The sequence below is a fragment of the Etheostoma spectabile genome, chromosome 13 (assembly GCF_008692095.1).
Source record: "Etheostoma spectabile isolate EspeVRDwgs_2016 chromosome 13, UIUC_Espe_1.0, whole genome shotgun sequence".
NCBI lineage: Eukaryota > Metazoa > Chordata > Actinopteri > Perciformes > Percidae > Etheostoma > Etheostoma spectabile.
The window spans coordinates 4,310,150-4,336,905 of NC_045745.1; the positions used below are offsets into that span (position 1 = coordinate 4,310,150).

At 41.7% G+C, this 26,756-nt stretch overlaps 3 protein-coding genes across 5 annotated transcripts in view; 1 reads left to right on the forward strand and 2 right to left on the reverse strand.

The window, feature by feature from the left end:
* Positions 1-250: 250 nt before the first annotated feature.
* Positions 251-5,670, reverse strand: LOC116700545 (polyubiquitin-C). Its single transcript, XM_032533836.1, is given in 6 exon segments — positions 251-515; positions 518-597; positions 599-665; positions 668-1,447; positions 1,450-1,970; positions 5,664-5,670. Coding segments are annotated over 5 exon segments (1,566 nt in total). The 5' UTR covers positions 1,964-1,970; positions 5,664-5,670; the 3' UTR covers positions 251-390.
* Positions 2,785-6,114, forward strand: cenpv (centromere protein V). Of its 3 annotated transcripts, none has more exons than XM_032533838.1 (6): positions 2,785-3,062; positions 4,919-5,022; positions 5,123-5,215; positions 5,457-5,526; positions 5,611-5,725; positions 5,940-6,114. In XM_032533838.1, the coding sequence occupies exons 3-6, from the start codon at positions 5,124-5,126 to the stop codon at positions 6,092-6,094; spliced, it is 432 nt and encodes a 143-aa protein (XP_032389729.1). In that variant the 5' UTR covers positions 2,785-3,062; positions 4,919-5,022; position 5,123; the 3' UTR covers positions 6,095-6,114. The 3 variants fall into 3 exon arrangements, with proteins under 3 accessions (XP_032389729.1, XP_032389730.1, XP_032389731.1); XM_032533839.1 differs by having other exon boundaries at positions 4,922-5,022; XM_032533840.1 differs by lacking the exon at positions 2,785-3,062 and adding an exon at positions 4,559-4,755.
* Positions 6,115-6,318: 204 nt separating this feature from the next.
* Positions 6,319-26,756, reverse strand: part of pigl (phosphatidylinositol glycan anchor biosynthesis, class L) — a 22,720-nt gene continuing 2,282 nt past the window's right edge. Inside the window, exons 3-7 of the mRNA XM_032533837.1 lie at positions 10,170-10,260; positions 9,043-9,110; positions 8,038-8,069; positions 6,770-6,903; positions 6,319-6,596 (exon numbers count right to left, since the gene is read on the reverse strand). Of these exons, the coding sequence (XP_032389728.1) occupies positions 6,468-6,596; positions 6,770-6,903; positions 8,038-8,069; positions 9,043-9,110; positions 10,170-10,260 (454 nt within the window). The 3' untranslated portion in view covers positions 6,319-6,467. The remainder of the gene's footprint in view (positions 6,597-6,769; positions 6,904-8,037; positions 8,070-9,042; positions 9,111-10,169; positions 10,261-26,756) is intronic.

Here is a 26,756-nt window from a genome sequence, read left to right on the forward strand (position 1 = left end):
TTTACAATCATGTCTGCTTATTAGGAAACTGCCCTCTAGCTTTATTGCTTGCAAACTGAAATTTGCCATTTTCTTTAACCAACTGAACCTCAACATTTGTTCCCATTTATGTAATTCAGCTCCAATTACCCAGTTATTTACATTACATGTTGTCAATTTATAACCATGTAGCAAAATGTATTACCCCATTAGCTTTTGTACTGCCTGATCTGAACAATGTTTGTACCATTAATGAAAAGACACCAGGGAATCAGTTCAATCCTTTATTTTAATTTTGGTCATGTAACGGTTAACACATTTGTAACAACTTTACGGCATGTATAGTATGCATGTCATACACAGTACATTAACTTGGGAAATATTGTTAAGAACATGGAATCATGAATTGTTTTACTGGCCACCCCTCAGACGCAGCACAAGATGGAGGGTGGACTCCTTCTGGATGTTGTAGTCAGAGAGGGTGCGGCCATCTTCCACGTGTTGCCAGCAGATCAGCCTCTGCTGGTCGGGGGGATGCCTTCCTTGTCCTGGATCTTGGCCTTAACGTTCTCAATGGTGTCACTTGGCTCAACCTCCAGGGTGATGGTCTTGCCAGTGAGTCTTGACAAAGATCTGCATGCCTCCCCTCAGACGCAGGCAGTGGAGGGTGGATTCTTTCTGGATGTGTAGTCAGAGAGGGTGCGGCCATTCCAGCTGTTTGCCACAAAGATCACCTCTGCTGGTCGGGGGATGCCTTCCTTGTCCTGGATCTTGGCCTTCACGTTCTCAATGGTGTCGCTTGGCTCCACCTCCAGGGTGATGGTCTTGCCAGTGAGGGTCTTGACGAAGATCTGCATGCCTCCCCTCAGACGCAGGACAAGATGGAGGGTGGATTCTTTCTGGATGTTGTAGTCAGAGAGGGTGCGGCCATCTTCCAGCTGTTTGCCAGCAAAGATCAGCCTCTGCTGGTCGGGGGGGATGCCTTCCTTGTCCTGGATCTTGGCCTTCACGTTCTCAATGGTGTCACTTGGCTCCACCTCCAGGGTGATGGTCTTGCCAGTGAGGGTCTTGACGAAGATCTGCATGCCTCCCCTCAGACGCAGGACAAGATGGAGGGTGGATTCTTTCTGGATGTTGTAGTCAGAGAGGGTGCGGCCATCTTCCAGCTGTTTTCCGGCAAAGATCAGCCTCTGCTGGTCGGGGGGGATGCCTTCCTTGTCCTGGATCTTGGCCTTCACGTTCTCAATGGTGTCGCTAGGCTCCACCTCCAGGGTGATGTCTGCCAGTGAGGGTCTTAACGAAATCTGCATGCCTCCCCTCAGACGCAGGACAGATGGGGGTGGATTCTTTCTGGATGTTGTAGTCGAGAGGGTGCGGCCATCTTCCAGCTGTTTGCCACAAAGATCAGCCTGCTGGTCGGGGGGATCCTTCCTTGTCCTGATCTTGGCCTTGACGTTCTCAATGGTGTGCTAGGCTCCACCTCCAGGGTGATGGTCTTGCCAGTGAGGGTCTTGACGAAGATCTGCATGCCTCCCCTCAGACGCAGGACAAGATGGAGGGTGGATTCTTTCTGGATGTTGTAGTCAGAGAGGGTGCGGCCATCTTCCAGCTGTTTGCCAGCAAAGATCAGCCTCTGCTGGTCAGGGGGGATGCCTTCCTTGTCCTGGATCTTGGCCTTCACGTTCTCAATGGTGTCACTTGGCTCGACCTCCAGGGTGATGGTCTTGCCAGTGAGGGTCTTGACAAAGATCTGCATGCCTCCCCTCAGACGCAGCACAAGATGGAGGGTGGACTCCTTCTGGATGTTGTAGTCAGAGAGGGTGCGGCCATCTTCCAGCTGTTTGCCAGCAAAGATCAGCCTCTGCTGGTCAGGGGGAATGCCTTCCTTGTCCTGGATCTTGGCCTTGACATTTTCAATTGTATCGCTGGGCTCAACCTCAAGGGTGATGGTCTTGCCAGTGAGGGTCTTCACAAAGATCTGCATGTTTACACTAGAGATGGATAAAAATCATGACTTAGCATCAAATCAGAATAGTTTTATAAAATGACTTGACTATCAAACATTAATGACATAATTAGATATTAACTGGAACCCAAATTACATTTTCAAACGTAGCGCCTTAATACATGTACATTCCGTTAAAGTTGGTCTCTAAAGCTGATTCTCATACAGAATATTAATGTGAAGCTCTGAACTATCGGTAGCTCAGAAGCTATTCCGGTCCGAGCGCCATTTTGAGATCCCATGACCTTCCCTTTGTTCAGCTGCAACTCTAATGGACGATAACGTTACTGGAAATGATGAGTCATTGCTACAGCTTTCTTTAGCTAACGTAGCAAAGCCATATAAAACAATAATAAAAATTCGACGACAATGACTGACGCTAAAACTCGTTACTAACCTGTACAAATTTGAATAATGTAGCTTAACTGCTTGATCGTACTTTATGATTTAACGTCATTTTAAGGCATTATTACCGTCTACTACAATTCGCATAACCGACTAACGTTAAGTAGCTACGTAAAAACCAAGGCAATGGTCATCAAACAAGTGACTAAAAATATCCACTGTATGCATCGTTTAAATAAAAGAATATTATAGCTTGATAAAAAGAGAAATATGTACTTACGTTTGAGAAACGCAGTTAATATTTTATACAGAAAAGAGACTATGAGTCTACACTTGGGTTCCGCTGTGGAACTATGCTGCAGTACGAACGAACACTAAGCTTATATACCACAGTCTGCATACGTCATCTGTCCATATCCGTCCGCATTTAAAACTAGTTCACATTGCTCCGAAGCATACTATTTGAATATATGGTAGTCAATTTACAGTATTATTTAATTTCTTAGTTATAAGTTTACTCACAAACGTAAAGGGTTGTTCAAAAATAGTATGCTTGAAAACGATAATTTAACATATGCTACTCAGCGGAATGATATTTCACTGCACTACGGCTCTGGCTCTAGAATTTGCTAGAACCACCGTAGCAACAGCAGAGTCCAACAGAAACCTTCCCCGAGCTTCTGATTGGATTGCACGATTGTTTGTTTGACCAGCGATTGGTTGCTGTGTTACAGTGAGTAATGTTTGATGACTACGTTACTTTTATGACTATGGGATTATTATTATGAAGGGATATCTATTCAAGAACTAAATAGAGGAGGTATTGTGTAATTCCAGGATACATAGCTTAACACATACATGGACTTTCCCCGATCTCCCCTCCGTCTATAATACATAATAGCCTATCTTACTATTATATTAGAATTATTAGGATATTAGGACGAAAAGAATATTCATAAACGTGCTCGTTTACAGATGGGAACGAACTTGGTAAACTGCCAGCTGCTGTGGGCAAGGGTAGATTTGAGGCAAAGAGGAAGAGAACACTGCTAACTGACCTCGTTTACCTAATTCCATTCACTCAAGCAATACATCAGGTTACATACAGACCTAAATAAAGATTACATTCACGATTTATTGCCAACCTGAACACTGCAATATGTAATTTGATAAGCAGAATCTGCTTGTTATCTGACGGGCATATTCATGACCTAAATACTGAAGAAGTTATGTATGAGACCCTTGACCGAGAGACCATATTTGGTTTGCCTAAAGATATAGGCTGCTGGGTACTTTTTATTCAGATGACATCAAGTGTTTGGCCAGAGTCTAAAGTAAATAGACTAAAATAAAGTTTCCACATGTCATTTGGGCTTGTTTTAATCTGGGTGTCTTCACTAAAAAAATACATGTGTTTAAAAGATAGTGAAGGTGTTGTAGAGTGGAAGCAGTGTGTGTGTGTGGGGGGGGGCACTTTCAGGATATATACTGTACAGAAAGTAGATTGTCAAGTCACCAGTCCTATGAGAAAAATGTGGATGGCAGGAGGAAAGAAAACACTCCCAAGCATATGTACAGTGTTCTCACACACTCAAAAAGCCTATAAGATTATGTTTATTGACTAGAAACAATGTGTTTTTTCTGGTCTTGTAGGCCTTTAAGTAAGTAGGTGTTATTCATATTATTGTAAAAGTCACAGGAAAGGGCTTGGTCTTGTTCCTGAGCATGAGTCTAAGTATGCCTGACAGGGCGTTAACACCCAGGTGATACTGGAAAACAATGGTACAGAGATTCTGTGATATGTTCCTGATGTGAGGTGACCCCTGCTCATTAAAAAAAGCATCATAGATTTAGGTCAGTGGTCTCCAAAGTTGGTTATGGAAACCGACACAGGGCCCTGACATGCTATTAAAAATGTATCACATACTGACCAGTTATTTGACTCCCGTCGTTTAGCTCCCACAATTATTTCAGACAACTGCGGCACTGTAAACTAAAATAAACCAAAGCTCAAAAGCTCAGATGGGGGTCTTGGGTTCATGGGACTGGGATCCTATTTTGGGTTCATAGATATGATTTAGCTGGGACACTCTTAATTTATGTATTTGGGTCACAGTATTCCCTAACCCCACCCTTTCAGCACCCTGTCATATGACACCCAACCCGTGATGCATTACGCTTGTGCTTTCCAACACAGCACTGGGCTCTTGCTGAACTAGTTCAACCTCTTAGGAATGTGTTTGTGCAAGTCTGCTGTACTTTGCCCTACCTCTTGCGCTGAATAGTTATCGACTGCCTCAAAGTGTTCCATGAAAAACTTCTTTCAAGCAGGACATACTGTAGGCCAAGCTGATTACAGTGGATGGGAGCTGACGCTATTATCACATGAAATAAAAGTGTCCATGGCTCGAAGCAACACACTTGACGTTGGTTTTTCTTGTAGATGCCCTACTTTTGAATTGAATTGCCCTATTCAATGACCACATCAATACCTGTAAATGGGTCCAAAACAGAGGGGCTGTTAATGTAAATGTGACTCTTATCTTATCGTGGGATGGACTTTGACTGGGGTCATTGTGTTTTCTTCAGCAGGGTCACTGGAGCTATTTGAAATGGGACGTTCAGTGCCACGTCAACAGGTTTCACAACAACCTCGTCACACCAGTTTCATCGGAGCTTCATGAAAATATTTGGTAAATATATTCCTGTTCTGTCTCTTGTTGACGTCAAAGTGACTGGAGTATAAATACCCAAATATGAATGTGTGATTTCCTCATGATTGTTTGTGTGTAGAATGGATCTTGTGAAACATACAGGCGGCTGCCACTGTGGGGCTGTGAAATTTGAAGTTTTGAGTTCCCCAGACCTCCATGTCTTCCAATGCAAGTACGAATATTAAATTAAATGATATTGTCTCATAATTTAAAATAATACATACTTGTTACACAGAAGACAACGTTGTCCAAGTAGACATGTATTATTTTAAATCTAAAATGAATTGGTAGTTAAATTTGGTTAAAAAAAAAAGAGGTTCATTCCAAAAACTATCATCATGTTAGAGAGATTTCATGGTTGCTTGAACACTTTGTAGCAAATAAATTATGATCTGATTTCTGTGTTTCTCCAGCTGTAGCATTTGCACAAAGAAACAAAACCATCATTTCATCGTTCCAAAAGATCACTTCACGCTCTTACAGGTAGTAAAGTCGAGCAAAACACGGAATGAAATACTTAAAAAGCATAAGAGTTCTTCAGTGAAGGATTTCTTTTCTTCTCCACAGGGCTCAGAGAATCTGACCACATACACGTTTAACACTCACGTTGCCAAACACACCTTCTGTAAAACGTGTGGAGTTCAAAGTTTCTACACGCCACGCTCCAACCCTGATGGATATGGTATGACTGCTAATTGCTGACACAAGACAGTCACACCATTCTCATGTGTTTCCAGCTTACATCCTGCTTTTTATTACTTAAGTACTGGATATTTATGGGTTTTGTAGACTACAGAACTGTTATGCTCACAATGAGAGATAAGAGATTTTTAGCATTATTGAACCTGGATTTAGTTTAAGAGTTGACCCTTGTTTGCTGATTTTTTTCTCCTCAGGTGTTGCCCCGCACTGTCTGAACCCGGGTACTGTCCGCAGTGTCGCAGTGGAGACATTTTGTGGTGAGAAGTGGGAAGAAAGCATGCGAGCTCACAAGAGCATTAGAGACATGTCTAAATCGACAACAGAGACACAGCTGACAGAAACAAAATGACGCTTATTGGATATAAAAATCAAGATTTATTCAATCGGCAGTATAACGGACATAATGTACAGTATATTCAACAATCCTTTGACATAATAAGATAAAAAAAATGATTCAAAACCTAGTGTTTTATACAGTGTAATGACAATAAAGATGTTTATGTGACAAAAAGAAGTTGTCATTAAACATTTTTGTTCTTCCATAAAATATTCAGGCTACTTTAGCCAATAAAGTACTGAAGAAATCGTTTTTCACTGTGAGCAAAACAGCTCATTAGATCAATAAACAGCTCCTACATTTCTTTTACTTCAGTATTCAAGCAGTTAGGCAGCGGGACACCTAACAGAGTAACAAAAGTCAGTGCATCTGGATGAAGATAAACCTAATAGATCTTCAGGTTCTTTGGCCCTTTGGGGATCATTTGAAATGTGTTGACGAACATGTACCGAGACAAGGTGATGTAGAGGTAACGAAACCACAGGAGTTGAGTGCGGTGACAAAACATGGCGTCCTGAAAAGAAAAGAGGGGTTATTGATGTAATGACATGTTATTGTGAGATCCCAATTAACAGCCAATAGTGATCAAATCTGCGTAGCGTAAATGCATTTATATCTTTATATATTAGCTTGATGGGACATAAACGTGACTCGTCTTGCCAACAAACTGTCCATTTAGAGGCTTACTCTGGCTTGTCTGTATCCCTGTGAGCCTATAGCACAGTGGAGACATGAGGGAAGCAGCCAGCTGAAGGGAAGCTCCAGGAAGGAGATGTACTTCCTGAAGAGGCCAACCGTCACCAGGGACAGCAAACAACAGTCTAGGAGGACACACAGAGACCCCCAGTTAGCTGTTAATAAGTTAAATGTACACTACAGATCCAGGCGGTTAACTAGGCCATTTTAAAGGTTGTTCTGTTTTTTAAAAATATAAATTGTGACGCAACCTCATGTCAGCGTTTGTGTTGTAGTTGTAGGTTGTATGAATTAGGAATATGAGTATGACTGGTACTCTATGCTGTATTTTCAACTATAACCATGTTTATGCAGTTTGTGTTGCACAAGAGGCTAAAAGCTGTTGGTAATGAACAAGGAGTCTTGCTGTACAGCCAGGTGGAGAGGCTTATTTTGGGCCTAATTCTCTGCCGCCTCCCCTAGAGGCTACAGTAAGACCAGTCAAACAGGTAGGGTGTACAGTAAATGGGTGGTAATAAATAGCCAGCGAGCGTGAGTAATGAGACTGTTTTTAAGATTGCTCACTGCAGGCTAAAGAGGGCGAGGCCGACTGGAGATAAAGTGTGTTTGCTGTGGCCCAAGGAGGATAATGCCCTCAGGCCATTTCAGCATAGAGCAAATGTTGAGATCTCATAAATGATCAACTGCTCTGGCCTGCTATGCTCGTTAATTATCCTGCTACTCAAACTTAAATGTGGGTTTGCTCTGTGGGCCTAAATGTTTGCCTGACCAGTAAAGAAACGAGCTCTCAGCCTTTGTAACATGCTGCCCCCTCTCTGTCCTACTTTTCTTTTCAAATTCCACGTAGGCATCATCATAGGAACTTTAGGAAGTTCAGTCTATTTGGGTTGACATTAAAAAGTAGACAGTAAATTGGCATTCATTTTGATTATGTCTAGACAGTAAAAAGAGACAGATACCAATGAGTTTGAAACTATGAGCATATGTAATGCAATCAACATATGTGGTTTGAGGTGAAAAACAAATATTGCAGTGGTGTTTCTGATACCCAGCCAGCTGACCAAAACCTACAGAGGAGACACAAGCCTCATGCACCTCTTGTTAACAGAAGAGGGCGCTGTAAAGTAACAAAATACCCAGTTGGACTCTGAGCCAGCGTTTACAGCACTTTCCATGGTTTTCCATGTGGAAAATGTAAATACAACCCATTGGTCAGAAATTTTCAACACACATAAAAGTCTTCTTTGTGACACACCTACCATTGGGTACTTGTCCACTGGAAGCGAGATGGCTGTAAGTGGAGAAAAAAAATATTACACACTGAAAATGTCAAGGATGCAAACATTATTGTTGAAGACATAATACATCTAACTGACAGGGTTTGTTTTGGAAATCTCTCCGAAAATTGGCCATGGTGTAATGTTTCTACTTGCTATTATGTAACTTTGATTAAAGTTTTGGTTCCACTGATTACAACACAAAATTAGGTAAAAAGTCAATGACTGTAAGCCCACAGACAAAGCCATGGTGTAAGCACCCAAGCTATCCATCTGCCATTGTTTGTGTTTTAGGTATTGGGTGCTGGAGGTTTTTGTGTGGGTGGCAAAAACATAAATTATAATTCACAGTTGTGCAAAACTAGTGCACAGCCCCTCTGGGTTCCAGCCTCATGGGAATCATGAGATGTGATGTGGAGCACACATCTTATCAACAGATGAGGCCCACAGATTGACAGAGGTCTATACAGGCTCAGTGGGGGGGGGGACGGGGGACGTGACTAACACAGCAGACAATCAATGCATCAGTGCAATATGGGGACAGCAATGTACACTTCACAGTGCACATTTTTTTTTAAAGCAACAGTCTGATGCAACTTGCTTGGTTGGCCTCTCCAAACCAGAGTGGCCCTCCCACCTCACCACTTCAGGGACAGGATTTACTGCAGCACTCTGGGAGCAAAGCCAAGTGCCTCTGAGGACTCTGTTTGGATGACCTCTCAAATATGTAACAGACCAATTCTAAAAAACACTGTGTGTGTGTGTGTGTGTCTTTGAGGGGAAACATTTGGAAAGATGGATGTTGATGGGAGTCTAAATGATCTGCATTGACCTGGACAATGTTTTATGATTGTGGAGTGGGCTGGTCTCTGTGTGCATGTGTAAGCCACATAATATCCCTGAGGATGGCATCTTTAAGTTGAGGGAGTCAAAAACAAAACAGAACTCTGTTTCTCTGATGTTGAAGCCTTAAAGTTCAGTCAGTACCTGACAGCTTTATGGATGGCTATGTGATTGGCATGGCCGCTCACTCCGCTTCCATCGAAGGTCAGCACCTGAAACAACAAAATAAAATATCTAATTTTGTGGGTGAAAAGCCCAAATCTGAAATCTAAAAGCAAATTTAAATACACACAGGCAAAAAAAAAATGTTCTTGGGTTAGTGGAAGGGTTTTTGTGTCTGACTGTGGAACTGCTTGGCAGCTAACAACTGATATTTAAAAGCTTTTTGTGTGCATGGTTGCACACTAGAGGATGCAAGTGAAAAAAAAATAAAAAATCAGGTCAAAGGGAAAGGAAAAAGTGGTTGACTAAAGACTTGCTATGCTCAGGTGTAGTCTACCATGACTATATCTTTGCAATCAAGCATACATTTACGCTCCTATCCACCACATGAGTAACCAGTAAATTTTCTTACTTATTCTTGCTGGCTTGTATATGGGAAAGCAAGGGGTTTGCATGGTGTCAGACCAAGGGAATAAGGTCTTTAGTTTAAGAGCAGGGAAAGGAAACTACTTTTGACATCTAGGTGTTTATCTCTGTGTGTTTTTGCTGCATATATTCATAAGAGACGACATGATTCTCTAGCCTACTTTTTGGTCTAGAGGCATTTTTTGCTGCTGAGCTGTGTTTGTTGTCTTTAGATAACAGAAAGAGATCAGCAAATACAGCACAGAACAACCCAGCTGTGTAAAATCCTATTCCCTCAAGAACTGCGTTTTATTTTTCCAAAGTTGCTGTACTTTCTGTTCTTTAAAGCGTGTGACTATTTTTTGCCGTTGTTGAGATTCTAATTTAACCGCATTCCCTTTAGCTAATAGTGTGGAGCGGCACTGGGGCAGATACAAATCTGGATCCAAACTTTCTACTGCTGCAGAGGCCGGTTCCCCTCATTTTAGGAGGTTTAAAATACAGTCTGAGTTGGACAGAGAGAGACGCCGGCTGACAGGGTTATTACACAGACCACAGTGAAACTGGTATAATGAGCTAGAGAGCTGTGGTGCCAAATACACGGTAAAAACACAACATGGATTTTGTTCACAGAAAGGCAGGGGAAATTGTGTGTTAACAGGAAGTGACAGAGAAACTGCAGAAAAATGCAGAGCTTAGCATACCATGTTGAAGGACTGAGCTCTCATGTGGTTCACAATCATAGAAGAGACCAGTGAGACGCTCCAGTCTGCTTTGGGATCATCTGGAAGTCTTCTGGAGGGCAAAAAAAGGGACTCTGGTTATCTACCAAGTTACAGTAATATCAGGGTGTCTTGTGTTGAGAAACAGCACATGATTTCTGCAGTTCAGAATTTGAAAAAGGGCTGGTTTAGAATACAAACACGGGGGAGGGCTGGAAAGTCCGGGGGTTCAGGGTCGGACGGCCCTTAGCTTCATGTTCATCTGAAACTACAGCCTGGAGACAACACAGGGCGTACATCAAAAACACTACACTTGGCAGGCTCAGTCCTTTTTTGGCACAAATAATAACCGATTTTCTTTCTCAGTTTAGAAAAAAAAACAACTTTGCTTTTTATGGTTGTTCAACATTCCCCTTGAATCAACAGAAACCAGCTACAAAAAAAGTACTTAAAAACCTACTCAAACCTTAGATTTGTCAGTGTTCACCAGTTGTGATTTCTTTGATTTATGTTCTTATTTTATATATTTATTCCTTTTTCATCCGTATGATGTCATATTATTTTGTGTAGGTTCATTTTGTGTTCCTTATAATATTTATTATAACATTATTTATGTGGAGGCTATAAAGAATACACAAGGGCAGAATATCCAATGACCTTACCATTGGCTTTTCTGCCCTTTTTCTTTTGTCATTAAATTATGCAAAAATAAGGTAAACTAAACTATGATGATCAAAAACAAAACCCACAAAAGGAAACGGACATGACTGCGCAACAGTATGAGATACTAAACTGTGTGTGCGTGTGTGTGTGTGTGTGGGGGGGGGGGTCTTGCTTTGAAGAGATAAGCAGATCGATGACATAGTGTTGGTGTACATGTGGGTAGCACGAGGTGGCGTCACAGTGCTGCATGCTCATGCATGTGATGTATATATAGGTGCATAAGTTGGTGTAGAAGTGTGGGGGGGGGGGGGGGGGGGGGGGGGGGGGGTGTGTCAGCACTCGCTCCCCTCCCTTTCGTTGCTAACAATGACCCAGGGCAGTTGAGCTGGTAGAAGGAAGTGATGGATTAGGCCACAACTATTGGCTGCCAGTGAAGTGAGGGTCAGGCTTTGGTGTCAAGAGTGTGTGGTGGGGGGGGGGTTCAGCTGTGTCACAGTGAGAAAGGGGTGGAGAGTGGGGGGTTCAGAGATAGTTTAAAACGGTCTGTCATCGAGTGAATGCACTGCACTGCACTGATACCAGTGACTTCTCATTACGGGCTGTGCCCAGTGAAATGGAGTTATATAATAATATCTAAACCGATGTTAAATGCAGCCTGACTCAATAAAACACATACCTAAAGTCCTAATTTCTGTCTGCTTTTGACTGAAAAAAACATAAAAAGTAAGGGGACTTTTTATGAGAATTTAAAAAAAGTACATGAATTATTACTTGAAGTGTCATACTAAGTTCAGCTTGGCTCAAGCACTACGCGTTTTTACACTTTTTTTCCCCCTCACCGTTGTATTTATTCAACTGTATTTATGTAATTGATTATTTTAGACATTTCGCCCTGCAGCCTAACAACCACAGCTGAGCACAAGCCTGCATGGAGGGGGAGATAAAAAAGAAAAGAAAAAATGGACAAAAGATACAAGACTCCTGACTTTTGTATGCAGGCTGAGTGTCAGCTTCGCCATGGCAACAGTGCCAAATGTCCTAAAGTAACCTCCCCAGCTCCCTCTTTTTAGCTCTGCATGTGGATGTCTAATTGCTTGCAGACATCTGTATAAAGTTGTTAAACTTTGGCCCAGTAAGGGGATTCTATGTGTGTGTGTGTGTGTGTGTGTGTGTGTGTGTGTGTGTTAGGGAGGGCTTGTTTAGTCTGGTCACATGGACTACAGGCATGTGAAACTGCCAGACATCTGTCCACACAGTCAGATTATACGGCCTGCCGGGTCCGACTGAGATGCCACTACAAACCTTTAGTACGACACTGTAATAAGGCAGTTACCACTATAGCAACTGCTTTAATTGCTGTTAAAGGGTAACTACCATTTTTTTTACTCTTATGGATAACAGGAGCCCATCATTTCTGTATAATTTCCTTAACGCCTTTTTTTTGTCTTGCGTTACACTCTTCACGCCGCTGTCGCCCACCCTGTGATCAACAATGTTGTCAGACACTTTTAGTAACAATCTGAGCCTGTCGGTACCACAAAAAACTTTTAGTGGACAAAAAGCAAGGCTCGAAATAATTGCCCTATTAGATCACATTGTAGCTCGGTTCGTGCCGGCTCTTCATTGCGATCTCGCTCAATACTGGACCAAATTCAACGATTTTTGGTCACATCAGTCTATTAGACATAAAGTGCATGGGGAAATGGGGCCCATGTTGGACAAAAAAAAAAACCTAGTTACCCCTTTAAGTGTTGTTTTGAAAGTAAATTGTACAGAGAAAGAGCATTCTTTTTGCTGTTGCTGTTTTAGTCTTTTTTTTATGTCAATCCCCTATTGCAGGTATTTACATTACAAGTTATGAGTTTCCTCACTTGTCCTGCAAAAAAAATTAAAAATAAAATAATATATATATATATATATATATATATTTTTGACCGTGTGTATAACCAAAAGACTTAAAAAACAAAAAAAGAAAACATATTGATATTGATTTTTTTTACAGATTAATTTTGGGGCTTTTCCATTTATTATAGTGGATTGACATGAAAGGGGGAGAGAGACGGGGGATGAGACGCAGCAAAGGGCCGCAGGTCGGATTGGAACCCACGCGGCTGCAGGTCTCGGCCAACATGGGGTGGACGGTCTTGCTGGGGGGGCTAGAGGACCGCCCGAGAAAGAGCATTCTAAAGTAACAAAATGACGGCTTGCTGCTGGCTGCAGGATTCAGAAAAAAGGGAAAAAAACAACTGTTTGACTATGCAGGGGCCAGTGTGTGCTGGTGACGAATGTAACTCGGATAAAAGCACAGCCGGAGGTCAGTGGCAAGGCTGGAACATCAGCGCCGCTGTTTACTGCGCCCTGCCATGTGCTTATAAATAGCTAGGGCTAGTTTCTATTTTTTTTTTTTTTTACCACTGATCAATGTATATTTAAACTTTGTTGGCATACATGCCGGGGCTCACAGACTCAACTGATGACGGAGACTGCATCCTACGAATACTTGATTGCCGGGAGTAACTGTGTCAAAGGGAAGTTCCATTTAGGAACTATTTCTGTTCATTTATTAAGGATACTTGATACTTTAAGCATGGGTTGACACACATGCTTCTAACACAATACAGTCGATATAATCACAAACAATGTAAGGGTCCTTAAAGCCTTTTGCTTTGTGTTTTTTTTGTAAATGTGTTTTTTTTGTAAATGTTTATGTGAAAAAAAGAAAGAAAATTGTGTGGGGATAAGGTGTTACCAGGGACGATTCCAGTTTCTTTTAAGTGGGTTTGAACAGGGTGGGACCAATAATCTGTAAGGGGGGGGGGGGGCATTTTATCAGAATAAAGCAGAGAAAATCTGCTTTTGCTTAGAAATATAGAAAAATTGGATAGGATAGAACTTAATGCAATGAAATTGTATTGGGGGGGGGGGGGGGGGGGGGGGGGTACTGCAGCAAATTTGGCTTTCATCTCCAGAAACACCCAAAAACATAATGACACTAATCCAAAATAAAAGCTTCCAGTTTGTTATTTACTGAGTTTTTCTAACTAAAGTCAATCTGAAGTGTGTTGGACAGAGTCAGTGGTTAAAGTTAGAAAGAAGGGAGATGGGTGATAGAGTTGCTTCAGTTCAGTCTGATTGATAATGTAATGAAGAAGTAGAATGGATGGATTTGTGCAGTGAGCAGCTATAACTGACTCCAGGGAGCAGACAGAGGTCAGTGCAAGTGGAGAAGCAGCAGAGCGTGCTCCGATCAAGCTTGATCACAAAGGCCCCAACATGCACCGGGGCCCCAGATACTGTCAACACAGCTGTCCTATTCAGTGAGCATTAACGGGAAAATCCTATTTTAAAACAGAATTCCCGTGTTATTTCTGTTATTCGGGAGGCTATAGTTGTGACAGTTGTCATCATGAAACGTTACCCACAATGCACACTAGACCTTTAAAGTGGAGACTTTAGTTTGAAAACAAATGTCTAGTGGACTCATCACCACCCTGATGAATGAGATGGTAGTACACATGATGATAGACACCTCCCATACTGCAAGAAATACACACTAACATTTATCTAGTCTGGTCCCAACTTTTTTTTGACAATTTCTTATTTTGTTTTATCTTGACGTTAGTTTGATGTTTTACGATACAACTTTATTGTCAGTTTACACTAAAATTAATTTTGTGTTCCTGAGCAGCTCCTGTAGCTTTAAAACTAGATGAATGGCAATTAGTTTTATATTTTGTCACTCCCTGATGTGAGTCAAGTGCAGGAAAAAAAAAGCACAACAAAGGCTGTTACTTGAATGGTGTTTAGAGCTAACGTTAGCAACCAAACAACCATAGATAGGTCAAATGTTTTTGAAATGATTCCCGTCTTCTGTTATTGTTTGTAATGAGAAAAAGTTTCGGATTTTATGGATCTCACAAATTTCAGTATGACACGTTATGCCGTTAACCGTCTAAATCTCGATCTCTGCAAATCTGGGAGTGACACACTTCTAGGATTGCATTCATCTGAACCAAGACAGGATTTGAAATGTCATTACAACACCAGACGACTCATTATGATGTTTTTTTCCCACTGTTACAATTCAAACAAGTGACCGGAAGCCCAACGATGACAAGTGTCATGGCTGACTTTCAAAGGTATAGCACACTTTCCAGTCTGTGTTCGCATGAGAATAAATAATACCCAGCTTGGCATAAACTCAAGGCAAATATTTTGAGCCCACCTACTCTGAGGATTGGCCAGGTTTTGTCCTTTGATAGCACCGTGTAAAAATCTGAGGTATTGTTAATAACAAAAATGTATACTTTATTAATCCCGCAAGGGGAAATTACGATTTACACTCTGTTGTTTTTACACACAGGCCTGAATTACACACACACATGCTCAGTACCTATACATGCACTAATGGAGAGATGTCAGAGTGGGGGGGGGGCTGCCCATGGAAAGGCGCCCCGAGCAGTTGGGGGTTCAGTGCCATCATCATCTAACTCAAATCTAATAAAGAAGAGATGCATAGAGCTTTCGTTTCTATTCAAATGTTCCAGCTTCTATTCTATGTGATATGTAAACATGAAAAACGGACTGACCATCAACGTGTGCACTGCATCGCTTTCTTTCTTTGTGCACGCTCAACTGAAAAATAAGAAAAACAGGAAGAGGTCAAGTGAAGCATGTACAGCTGCACATACTTGGGCAGAGAAGGTTAAGAGCAAGGCCAAAGTGTGGCTAGCCATGTACAGCCACACAAAGAGAAAAACTGTTTGGAATGACCTACATTAGCAGTGCTCAGAGCATTGCCAACATGTCTCCCATAGGCCTTGGCAGTTGGCTTGAGCAGACATGGACAAGAGGAGGAGGAGGGAGGGGGAGGGAGGGGGAGGAGGGGTGGAACAGAGGGGGAGAACAGTGAGAGTGAGACAGAGAGAGAGAGAGAGAGAGGGAGAGAGATCTTGGTAGTGAGTGAGTGGGACTCTCAAAGTGCTGATTAGGTGTGTGTTTTGGGCAAACAACAGAATACACAGAAATGGAAAATGGGCTACACTCCAGTTCAGCAGAGGCGCAGACAGCACTAAGATCAAAGTTCAGCTATATTCTGTGTGCACAACAAGATCAAACTGTAAAATCACACAGACACACACACAGACACAAACACAGGCATGCGCACACACACAGACACCGACAGAAACACAGGCATGCGCACGCACGCACGCACGCACACACACACACACACACAGACACTGACAGAAACACAGGCAGGCGCGCACGAACACGCACGCACCGCACGCACACGCACACGCACACAACACGCACACACACACACACAAAACAGGCAGGCGGCACGCAACCACACAGACACCGCCAGAAAACAGGCAGGCGCACGCACGCACACACACACAGACACCGACAGAAACACAGGCAGGCACGCGCGCAACCACACACACACGCACACGCACACACACACACCAACAGAAACACAGGCAGGCGCGCACACAGACTGACAGACAGACAGACAGACAGACAGACAGACAGACACACACACACACAGGGCAGGCTGCCAGTTATTAATTTGAGTTACAGGTTGTTGCCAGAGTTTATCATGTGAGCAAACATGTACAGACTCAATTGTAGGCCGCCTTGAGGTTCTTAGAAACTCAGAACATTTTCAAGGGAAGCTGCAGGGTTGATCCACAGGAAGAAGAAAAAAAACCTTCTCAACATCACCTTTTACCACTACTTTCTTTGTAATTTGAGCTTGCCAATAGCCAAAACCAGGGAGACTGAAAGTCTTACAGCTGCATCAACAGCAACAAAGAAGAAAACAGAAGAAGAGCATGTTCCCCAAGAATTTGTCCAACAATACTGTTCCAGGTTCTAGCCTCCAGTTCTGGTCACTGCTTTAAATGGAAATGGCCAATGGTTATGAGTGAAGTCTGTTTTTACGTGGAGGAATTTACAGCCCCACCAACTATAGCTGTTTCTATTATTCATGGCATTCCTTGGTGTTCAGTAAAATGATACATTTTCATTTGCTGTCAAAGATTTTTTTTAACAGTCATGTTCCTGCAACAAAACTGGAATGTTTCCTTACCAATAACAAAACTGCGGGGGAACCACGGACACAGAGTGGCATCCTTCATTTCATCCTCTACATACTAGAAGTAGATATGCTTAAAATATATTGGTACATAACCCAAAATTTGCCTAAAAAAACTATTACTACTAAATTTTGTTAATCAGTCCTAGAGTCATCCAAAGGAACCAAATTCCCACATAGGGATTACTGACATTGAATAATAATGACTGGTCAGGGCAAATAAACAGCCCAGTGGTGCAAACATAACAGGCAAAATTAATAATCCCCCTAAGAACCACTTAAAGATAATTTAAGTTTACCTTAATAATCATTTCATACATTTATTTACTATGTTTTTCAGAGATGGATACATCAAAAGATATAAACTGTTAATAGTAATCCATCTGTTTATAACTGCCTATTCCACTTAAATGTCTGTTGCTCCGATTTTTGTTGATAGTATTTGTTGCTGGATAGTATGTGTTTTCTGTGTTAGGATTTGTTTTTTGTTGTATAGTATTTGTTTTTCTGTTGGTATAGTATTGTTTTGCGTATAGTATTTGTTTTTTGTTGTATAGTATTGTTTTCTGGTTGTTAGTTTTGTTTTGCTGTTGTATAGTTTTGTTTTGTTTGCTGTATAGTATTGTTTGTGTTGTATAGTATTGTTTTGCTGTTGTATAGTATTGTTTTGTGTTGTATAGTATTTGTTTTGCGTTCTTAATTGAATTCCCTGTGCGGCAGCATTGAGTGCCATGAAAGGCGTCTTTAAATAAAATGTATTATTATTATTATTATTAATAGATACAGTGGCTTGAGAACGTTTACACACCCTTGCTAAAGTTGACTAAAAAGAGGAATAAAAAAAAAACATCTTTTGGAAATTGATCTTAATGCCTTAATGTCAAAAAATTAGGAAAATCCAACCTTTTAAGGACACCAATTTTTGTTGTGAATGAATAATGTATTGTAAATAAATGAATGTTCTTCCTTAAAATACAGGGGGCTTTTTTTTTATTTTTTTTTAAGTTGTGTGAAAAGCCAAATCTGAAAATCTAAAAGCAAATTTAAAATAACACAGGCAAAAAAAAAATGTTCTTGGGTTAGTGGAAGGGTTTTTTGTGTCTGACTGTGGAACTGCTTGGAGCTAACAAATGATATTTAAAAAAGCTTTTTGTGTGCATGGTTGCACACTAGAGGATGCAAGTGAAAAAAAAATAAACAAATCAGGTCAAAGGGAAAGGAAAAAAAAGTGGTTGACTAAAGACTTGCTATGCTCAGGTGGAGTTTACCATGACATATCTTTGCAATCAAGCCATACATTACGTCCTATCCACCACATGAGTAACCAGTAAAATTTTCTTACTTATCTTGCTGGCTTGTCTTAGGGAAAGCAAGGGGTTTGCATGGTGTCAGACCAAGGGATAAGGTCTTTAGTTTAAGAGCAGGGAAAGGAAACTACTTTTGACACATAGGGTTTATCTCTGTGTGTTTTTGCGCATTATATTCATAAGACGAAAGATTCTCTAGCCTACTTTTTGGTCTAGAGGCATTTTTGCTGTGAGCGTGTTGTTGTGCTTTAGATAACAGGAAAAGAGGATCGCAATACAGCACAGACAAAACCCAGCTGTGTAAAATCCTATTCCCTCAAGAACTGCGTTTTATTTTTCCAAAGTTGCTGTATTCTGGTCTTTAAAGCGTGTGGACTATTTTTGCCGTGTTGAGATTCTAATTTAACCGCATTCCTTAGCTAATGGTGGAGCGGCACTGGGGCAGGACAAAATCTGGATCCAAAATTCTACTGCGCAGAGGCCGGTTCCCTCATTTTAGGAGGTTAAAATACAGTCTGAGTTGGACAGAGAGGAGAGCCGGCTGACAGGGTTATACACAGACCACAGTGAAATGGTATAATGAGTAGAGAGCTGTGGTGCCAAAACACGGTAAAAACACACAGGATTTTGTTCACAGAAAGGCAGGGGAAATGTGTGGTAACAGGAGTGAAGAGAAACTGCGAAAAATGCAGAGCTTGCAACCATGTTGAAGGACTGAGCTCTCATGTGGTTCACAATCATAGAAAGAGGACCAGTGGAGCGCTCCAGTCTGCTTTGGGATCATCTGGAAGTCTTCTGGAGGGCAAAAAAAGGGGACTCTGGTATCTACCAGTTACAGTAATATCGGGTGTCTTGTGTTGCGAAACAGCACATGATTTCTGCAGTTCAGAATTTGAAAAAGGGCTGGTTTAGAATACAAACACGGGGGAGGGTGGAAAGTCCGGGGGTTCAGGGTCGGACGGCCCTTAGCTTCATGTTATCTGAAACTACAGCCTGGAGACAACACAGGGCGTACATCAAACAAAACTACACTTGGCAGGCTCAGTCCTTTTTTGCACAATAAAAAACCGAGTTCTTTCTCAGTTTAGAAAAAAAAAAAACTTTGCTTTTATGGGTTGTTCAACATTCCCCTGAATCAACAGAAACCAGCTAAAAAAAAAGTACTTAAAAAAAACCTACTCAAACCTTAGATTTGTCAGTGTTCACCAGTTGTGATTTCTTTGATTTAGTTTCATTTTATATATTTATTCCTTTTTCATCCGATGGTCTATATTTGTGTAGGTTCATTTTGTGTCCTTAAATATTTATTATACAATATTTATGGGAGGCTATAAAGAATACACAAGGCAGAATAGTCCAATGACCTTACCATTGGCTTTTCTGCCCTTTTTCTTTTGTCATTAATTAGCAAAAATAAGGTAAAACTAAACTATGATGATCAAAAACAAAACCCACAAAAGGAACGGACATGACTGCGCAAACGATGAGTACTAACACTGTGTGTGCGTGTGTGTGGTGTGGTGTGGGGGGGGGGTCTTGCTTTGAAGAGATAAGCAGATCGATGACATCTGTTGGTGTACATGGGGGGTAGACAGAGGTGGCGTCACAGTGCATGCAGTGCAGCAATGTGTATGTATATATAGGTGCATAAGTTGGTGTAGAAGTGTGGGGGGGGGGGGGGGGGGGGGGGGGGGGGGTGTCAGCACTCGCTCCCCTCCCTTTCGTTGCTAACATGACCCAGGGCTGAGCTGTAGTGTAGAAGGAAGTGAGGATTAGGCCACAAATATATGGCTGCCAGTGAAGTGAGGGTCAGGCTTTGGTGTCAAGAGTGGTGGTGGGTGGGGGGGGGGGGGGGGGGGGTCAGCTGTGTCACAGGAGGAAAGGGGTGGAGAGGTGGGGGGTTCAGAGATAGTTTTTAAAACGGTCTGTCATCGAGTGAATGCACTGCACTGCACTGAACCGTGACTTCTTACGGGCTGTGCCCAGTGAAAGGAGGTTATATACAATATCTACAACCGAGTTAAATGCAGCCTGACTCATAAAAACACATACCTAAAGTCCTAATTTCTGTCTGCTTGTGACTGAAAAAAACATAAAAAGTAGGGACTTTTATGAGGAATTTAAAAAAGAATGAATTATTACTTGAAGTGTCATACTAGTTCAGCTTGGCTAAGCACTACGCGTTTTTAACTTTTTTTCCCTCACCGTTGTATTATTCAACTGTATTAATGATTGATTAGTTTAGACATTTCGCCCTGCAGCCTAACAAACCACAGCTGAGACAACGCCGATGGAGGGGGAGGATAAAAGAAAAAGAAAAAATGGACAAAGATACAAGACTCCTGACTTGTATGCAGGCTGAGTGTCAGCTTCGCCATGGAACAGTGCCAATGTCCTAAAGTAACCTCCCCAGCTCCTCTTTTTAGCTCTGCATGTGGATGTCTAATTGTTGCAGACTCTGTATAAAGTTGTTAAACTTGGCCCAGTAAGGGGATTATGTGTGTGTGGGTGTGTTGTGTTGGTGTGTGTGTGTGTTGGGAGGGCTTGTTTAGTCTGGTCACAGGACTACAGGCATGCTGAAACTGCCAGAACCTGTCCACACATAGATTATACGGCCTGCCGGGGCCGACTGAGATGCCACTACAAAACTTTAGTACGACACTGTAATAAGGCAGTTACCACTATAGCAACTGCTTAATTGCTGCGTAAAGGGTAATAACATTTTTTTATGGATGATACAGGAGCCCATCATTTTGATAATTTCCTTAACGCCTTTTTTTTGTCTTGCGTTACACTCTTCACCGCCGCTGGTCGCCCACCTGTGATCAACAATGTTGTCAGAACTTTAGTAACAATCTGAGCCTTGTCGGTACCACAAAAAACTTTTAGTGGACAAAAAGCAAGGCTCGAAATAATTGCCTATTAGATCACATTGTAGCTCGGTTCGGGCCGGCTCTCATTGCGATCTCGCTCAATACTGGACCAAATTCAAACGATTTTGGTCACATCAGTCTATAGACATAAAGGCATGGGGAAATGGGGCCCATGTGGACAAAAAAAAAAACTAGTTACCCTTTAAGTGTTGTTTTGAAAGTAAATTGTACAGAGAAAGAGCATTCTTTTGCTGGTTGTGTTTAGTTTTTTTATGTCAATCCCTTATTGCAGGTATTTACATTACAAGTTATGAGTTTCCTCACTTGTCCTGCAAAAAAAAAAACAAAAAATAATAAATAATAATATATATATATACATATATATATATATTTTTGACGTGTGTATAACAAAAGCTTAAAAAACAAAAAAGAAAACATATGATATTGATTTTTTTACAGATAATTTTGGGGCTTTTCATATTATAGTGGATTGACATGAAAGGGGGGGAGAGAGAGGGGGATGGGACGCAGCAAAGGGCCGCAGGTCGGATTGGAAACCCACGCGGCTGCAGGTCTCGGCAACATGGGGTGGACGGTCTGCTGGGGGGGCTAGAGGACCGCCGAGAAAGGAGCATTCTAAAGTAACAAAATGACGGCTGCGTGCTGGCTGCAGGATCAGAAAAAAGGGAAAAAAACACGTTTGACATGCAGGGGCCAGGTGTGGGTGACGAATGTAACTCGGATAAAAGACAGCGGGGTCAGTGGCAAGGCTGGAACATCAGCGCGCGCTGTTTAACTGCGCCCTGCCATGTGCTTATAAATAGCTAGGGCTAGTTTCTATTTTTTTTTTTTCACTGATCAATGTATATTTAAAACTTTGTTGGCATACATGCCGGGGGCCACAGATCAACTGATGCGGAGACTGCAATCTACGAATACTTGATTGCCGGGGAGGAACTGTGTCAAAGGGAAGTTCCATTTAGGACAATATTTTCGTTTATTTATTAAGGATACTTGATACTTTAAGCATGGGTTGACACACATGCTTCTAACACAATAACAGTCGATATAATCACAAAACAATGAAGGGTCCTCAAAGCCTTTTGCTTTGGTTTTTTTGTGTAATGTGTTTTTTTTGTAAATGTTTATGTGAAAAAAGAAAGAAAATGTGTGGGGATAAGTGTTACCAGGGACGATTCCAGTTCTTTTAAGTGGGTTTGAACAGGGTGGGACCAATAATCTGTAAGGGGGCGGGGGGGGCATTTTATCAGAATAAAGCAGAGAAAAATTGTCTTGGCTTAGAAAATATAGAAAAAAGGATAGGAAAACTAATGCAATGAAATTGTATGGGGGGGGGGGGGGGGGGGGGGGGGGGGACTGCAGCAAATTTGGCTTCATTCCAGAAACACCCAAAAACATAATGACACTATCCAAAAAAAAAGTTCCAGTGTTGTGATTTACTGAGTTTTCTAACTAAAGTCAATCTGAAGTGTGTTGACAGGTCAGTGGTTAAAGTTAGAAAGAAGGGAGATGGGTGATAGAGTTGCTTCAGTTCAGTCTGATTGATAATGTAAGAAGAAGTAGAATGGATGGATTTGTGCGTGAGCAGCTATAAATGACTCCAGGGAGCAGACAGAGGTCGTGCAAGTGGAGAGAAGAGCAGCAGAGCGTGCTCCGATCAGTTGATCACAAAGGCCCCAACATGCACCGGGGCCCCAGATACTGTCAACACAGCTGTCCTATCAGTGGAGCATAACGGGAAAATCCTTTTTTAAAAACGAATTCCCGTGTTATTTCGTTATTGCGGGAGGCTATAGTTGTGACAGTGTCATCATGAAACGTTACCCACGATGCACACTAGACCTTTAAAGTGGAGACTTTAGTTTGAAAACAAAAGTTAGTGGAACTCCACCACCCTGATGAATGAGATGGTATCACATGATGATAGACACTCTCCCATACGCAAAGAAATACACACTAAATTATCTAGTCTGGTCCCAACTTTTTTTGACAATTTCTTATTTTGTTTATCTTGACGTTAGTTTGATGTTTACAAACAACTATTAGTCAGTTTACACTAAAAATTAATTTTGTGTTCCTGAGCAGCTCCTGTAGCTTTAAAACAGATGAATGGCAATTAGTTTATATTTGTCACTCCCTGATGTGAGTCAAGTGCAGGAAAAAAAAGCACAACAAAGGCTGTTCTTGAATGGGTGTTTAGAGAGCTAACGTTAGCAACCAAACAACACATAGATAGGTCAATGTTTTTGAAATGATTCCCGTCTTCTGTTATGTTGTAATGAGAAAAAAATGCGGATTTTAGGATTTCTCAAAATTTCAGTATGAACGTTATGCCGTTAAACCGTCTAAATCTCAACTCTGCAAATTGGGAGTGGACACACTTCTAGGATTGCATTCTCTGAACCAAGACAGAGTTTGAAATGTCATACAACCCAAACGACTCATTATGATGTTTTTTTTCCACTGAAACAATTCAAACCAAGTGACCGGAAGCCCAACGATGGACAAGTGCATGGCTGACTTCAAAGGTATAGCACACTTTCCAGTCTGTGTTCGCCATGAGAATAAATAAACCCAGCTTGGCAATAACTAAGGCAAATATTTTGAGCCCCACCTACTCTGAGGAATGGCAGTTTGTCCTTGTAGCACCTGTAAAATCTGAGGTATGTAATAACAAAAATGTATACTTATTAATCCCGCAAGGGGAAATTACGATTACCACCCTGTTTCACACAGGCCTGAATTACACACACAACTGCTCAGTACCTATACATGCACTAATGGGAGATGTCAGAGTGGGGGGGGGGCTGCCATGGAAAGGGCCCGAGCAGTTGGGGGTTCAGTGCCATCATCATCTAACTCAATCTAATAAAGAAGAGATGCATAGAGCTTTCGTTTCATTCAAGTTCCAGCTTCTATTCTATGTATATGTAAACATGAAAAACGGACCCGACCTAACGTGCACTGCACCGCTTTCTTTCTTTGTGCACGCTCAACTGAAAAATAGAGAAAAACAGGAAGAGGTCAAAGTGAAGCATGTACAGCTCACATACTTGGGCAGAGAAGGTTAAGAGCAAGGCCAAAGTGGGCTAGCCATGTACAGCCAACAAAAGAGAAAAACTGTTTGGAATGACCTACATTAGCAGTGCTCAGAGCATTGCCAACATGTCTCCTAGCCTGGCGTTGGCTGTGAGCAGACATGGACAAGAGGAGGAGGAGGGAGGGGGAGGGAGGGGGAGGAGGGGGTGGACAGAGGGGGAGGAACAGTGAGAGTGAGACAGAGAGAGAGAGAGAGAGAGGGAGAGAGATCTTGGTGTGAGTGAGGGGGACTCTCAAAGTGCTGATTAGGTGTGTGTTTTGGGCAAACAACAGAATACACAGAAATGGAAAAGGGCTACACTCCAGTTCAGCAGAGGCCGAAGACCACTAAGATCAAAGTTCAGCTATATTCGTGTGGCACAACAAGATCAAACTGTAAAATCACACAGACACACACCAGACACAACACAGGCATGCGCCACACACACAGACACGACAGAAACACAGGATGCGCACGCACGCACGCACGCACACAACACACACACACAGACACTGACAGAAAAACACAGGCAGGCGCGCGCGCCACACAACCACACACACACACACACACACACACACAGACACCGACAGAAAACACAGGCAGGCGCGCACGCACACGCAGCACGACGCACACGCACGCACACACACGCACACACACACAAACACAGGCAGGCGCACGCACACGCACACAGACACCGCCAGAAACACAGGCAGGCGCACGCACGCAACACACACAGAACCGACAGGAAAACAGGCAGGCACGCGCGCACACACACACACGCACACGCACACACAACACCAACAGAAACACAGGCAGGCACGCGCGCACACACACACACGCACACGCACACAACACACCAACAGAAACACAGGCAGGCGCGCACACAGACATGACAGACAGACAGACAGACAGACAGACAGACAGACACCACAACACACAGGGCAGGCTGCCAAGTTATTAATTTGAGTTACAGGTTGTTGCCAGAGTTATCATGTGAGCAAACATGTACAGACTCAATGTAGGCCGCCCTGAGGTTCTTAGAAACTCAGAACATTTTCAAGGAAGCTGCAGGGTTGATCACAGGAAGAAGAAAAAAAAACCTTCTCAACATCACCTTTTACTACTTTCTTTGTAATTTGAGCTCAATAGCCAAAACCAGGGAGACTGAAAGTCTTACAGCTGCATCAACAGCAAACAAAGAAGAAAACAGAAGAAGAGCATGTTCCCCAAGAATTGTCCAACAATACTGTTCCAGGTTCTAGCCTCCAGTTCGGTCACTGCTTTAAATGGAAATGGCCAAGGTTTGAGTGAAGTCTGTTTTTACGTGGAGGAATTTACAGCCCCACCAACTATAGCTGTTCATTATTCATGGCATCCTTGGTGTCAGTAAAATGATACATTTTCATTTGCTGTCAAAGATTTTTTTAACAGTCATGTTCCTGCAACAAAACTGGAATGTTTCCTTACCAATACAAAAACTGCGGGGGAACCACGGACACAGAGTGGCATCCTTCATTTCATCTCCTTACATACTAGAAGTAGATATGCTTAAAATATATGGTACATAACCCAAAAATTGCCTAAAAAAACTATACTACTAAATTTTGTAATCAGTCTAGAGTCATCCCAAGGAACCAAATTCCCACATAGGGATTACTGACATTGAATAATAATGACTGGTCAGGGCAAATAAACAGCCCAGTGGTGCAAACATAACAGGCAAAAATAATCCCCTAAGAAACACTTAAAGATAATTTAAGTTTACCTTAATAATCATTTCATATTATTTACTATGTTTTTCAGAGATGGATACATCAAAAGATATAAACTGTTAATAGTAATCCATCTGTTTAAACTGCTATTCACTTAATGTCTGTGCTCCGCTTTCTTTGTAGTATGTTTGTTAGTATTGTTGTGTATAGTTTGTTTCGTGTATAGTATTGTTTTTCTGTTGTATTTTGTTTGTTTGGTTAGTATTGTTTTTCTGTTGTATAGTATTTGTTTTTCTGTTGTATAGTATTTGTTTTGCTGTTGTATTATGTTTGTGTTTTGTTTTTTTGCTGTATAGTATTTGTTTGCTGTGTATAGTATTTTTTGCTGTTGTATAGTATTTGTTTTGCTGTTGGATAGTATTGTTTTGCTGTTCTTAATTATGAATTCCCTGTGCGGCGTCCTTGAGTGCCATGAAAGGCGTTCTTAAATAAAATGTATTATTATTATTATTATTAATAGATACAGTGGCTTGAGACGTTTACACACCTTGCTAAGTTGACTAAAAAGAGGAATAAAAAAAAAAACATCTTTTGGAAATGATTTTAATGCCTTAATGTCAAAAAATTAGGAAAATCAACCTTTTAAGGACACCAATTTTGTTGGAATGAATAATGATTGTAAATAAATGAAGTTCTTCCTAAAATACAGGGGGCATGAGTAACACCCCTGTGTAAATTCCCATAGAAGCAGGCACATTCTTATTATTTATTATAAATTATAAAGGCCATTTTTCATTTATTACCGATGGGGGGGGGT

What these genes read in the sequence shown, in the direction of transcription:
- cenpv (XM_032533838.1), top strand. Translation starts at nt 5,124, where the DNA reads ATGGATCTTGTGAAACATACAGGCGGCTGCCACTGTGGGGCTGTGAAA. An exon ending in ATCACTTCACGCTCTTACAG is followed by an intron (nt 5,527 to 5,610) that starts GTAGTAAAGTCG and finishes TCTTCTCCACAG; the next exon opens with GGCTCAGAGAATCTGACCAC. An exon ending in CTCCAACCCTGATGGATATG is followed by an intron (nt 5,726 to 5,939) that starts GTATGACTGCTA and finishes TTTTCTCCTCAG; the next exon opens with GTGTTGCCCCGCACTGTCTG.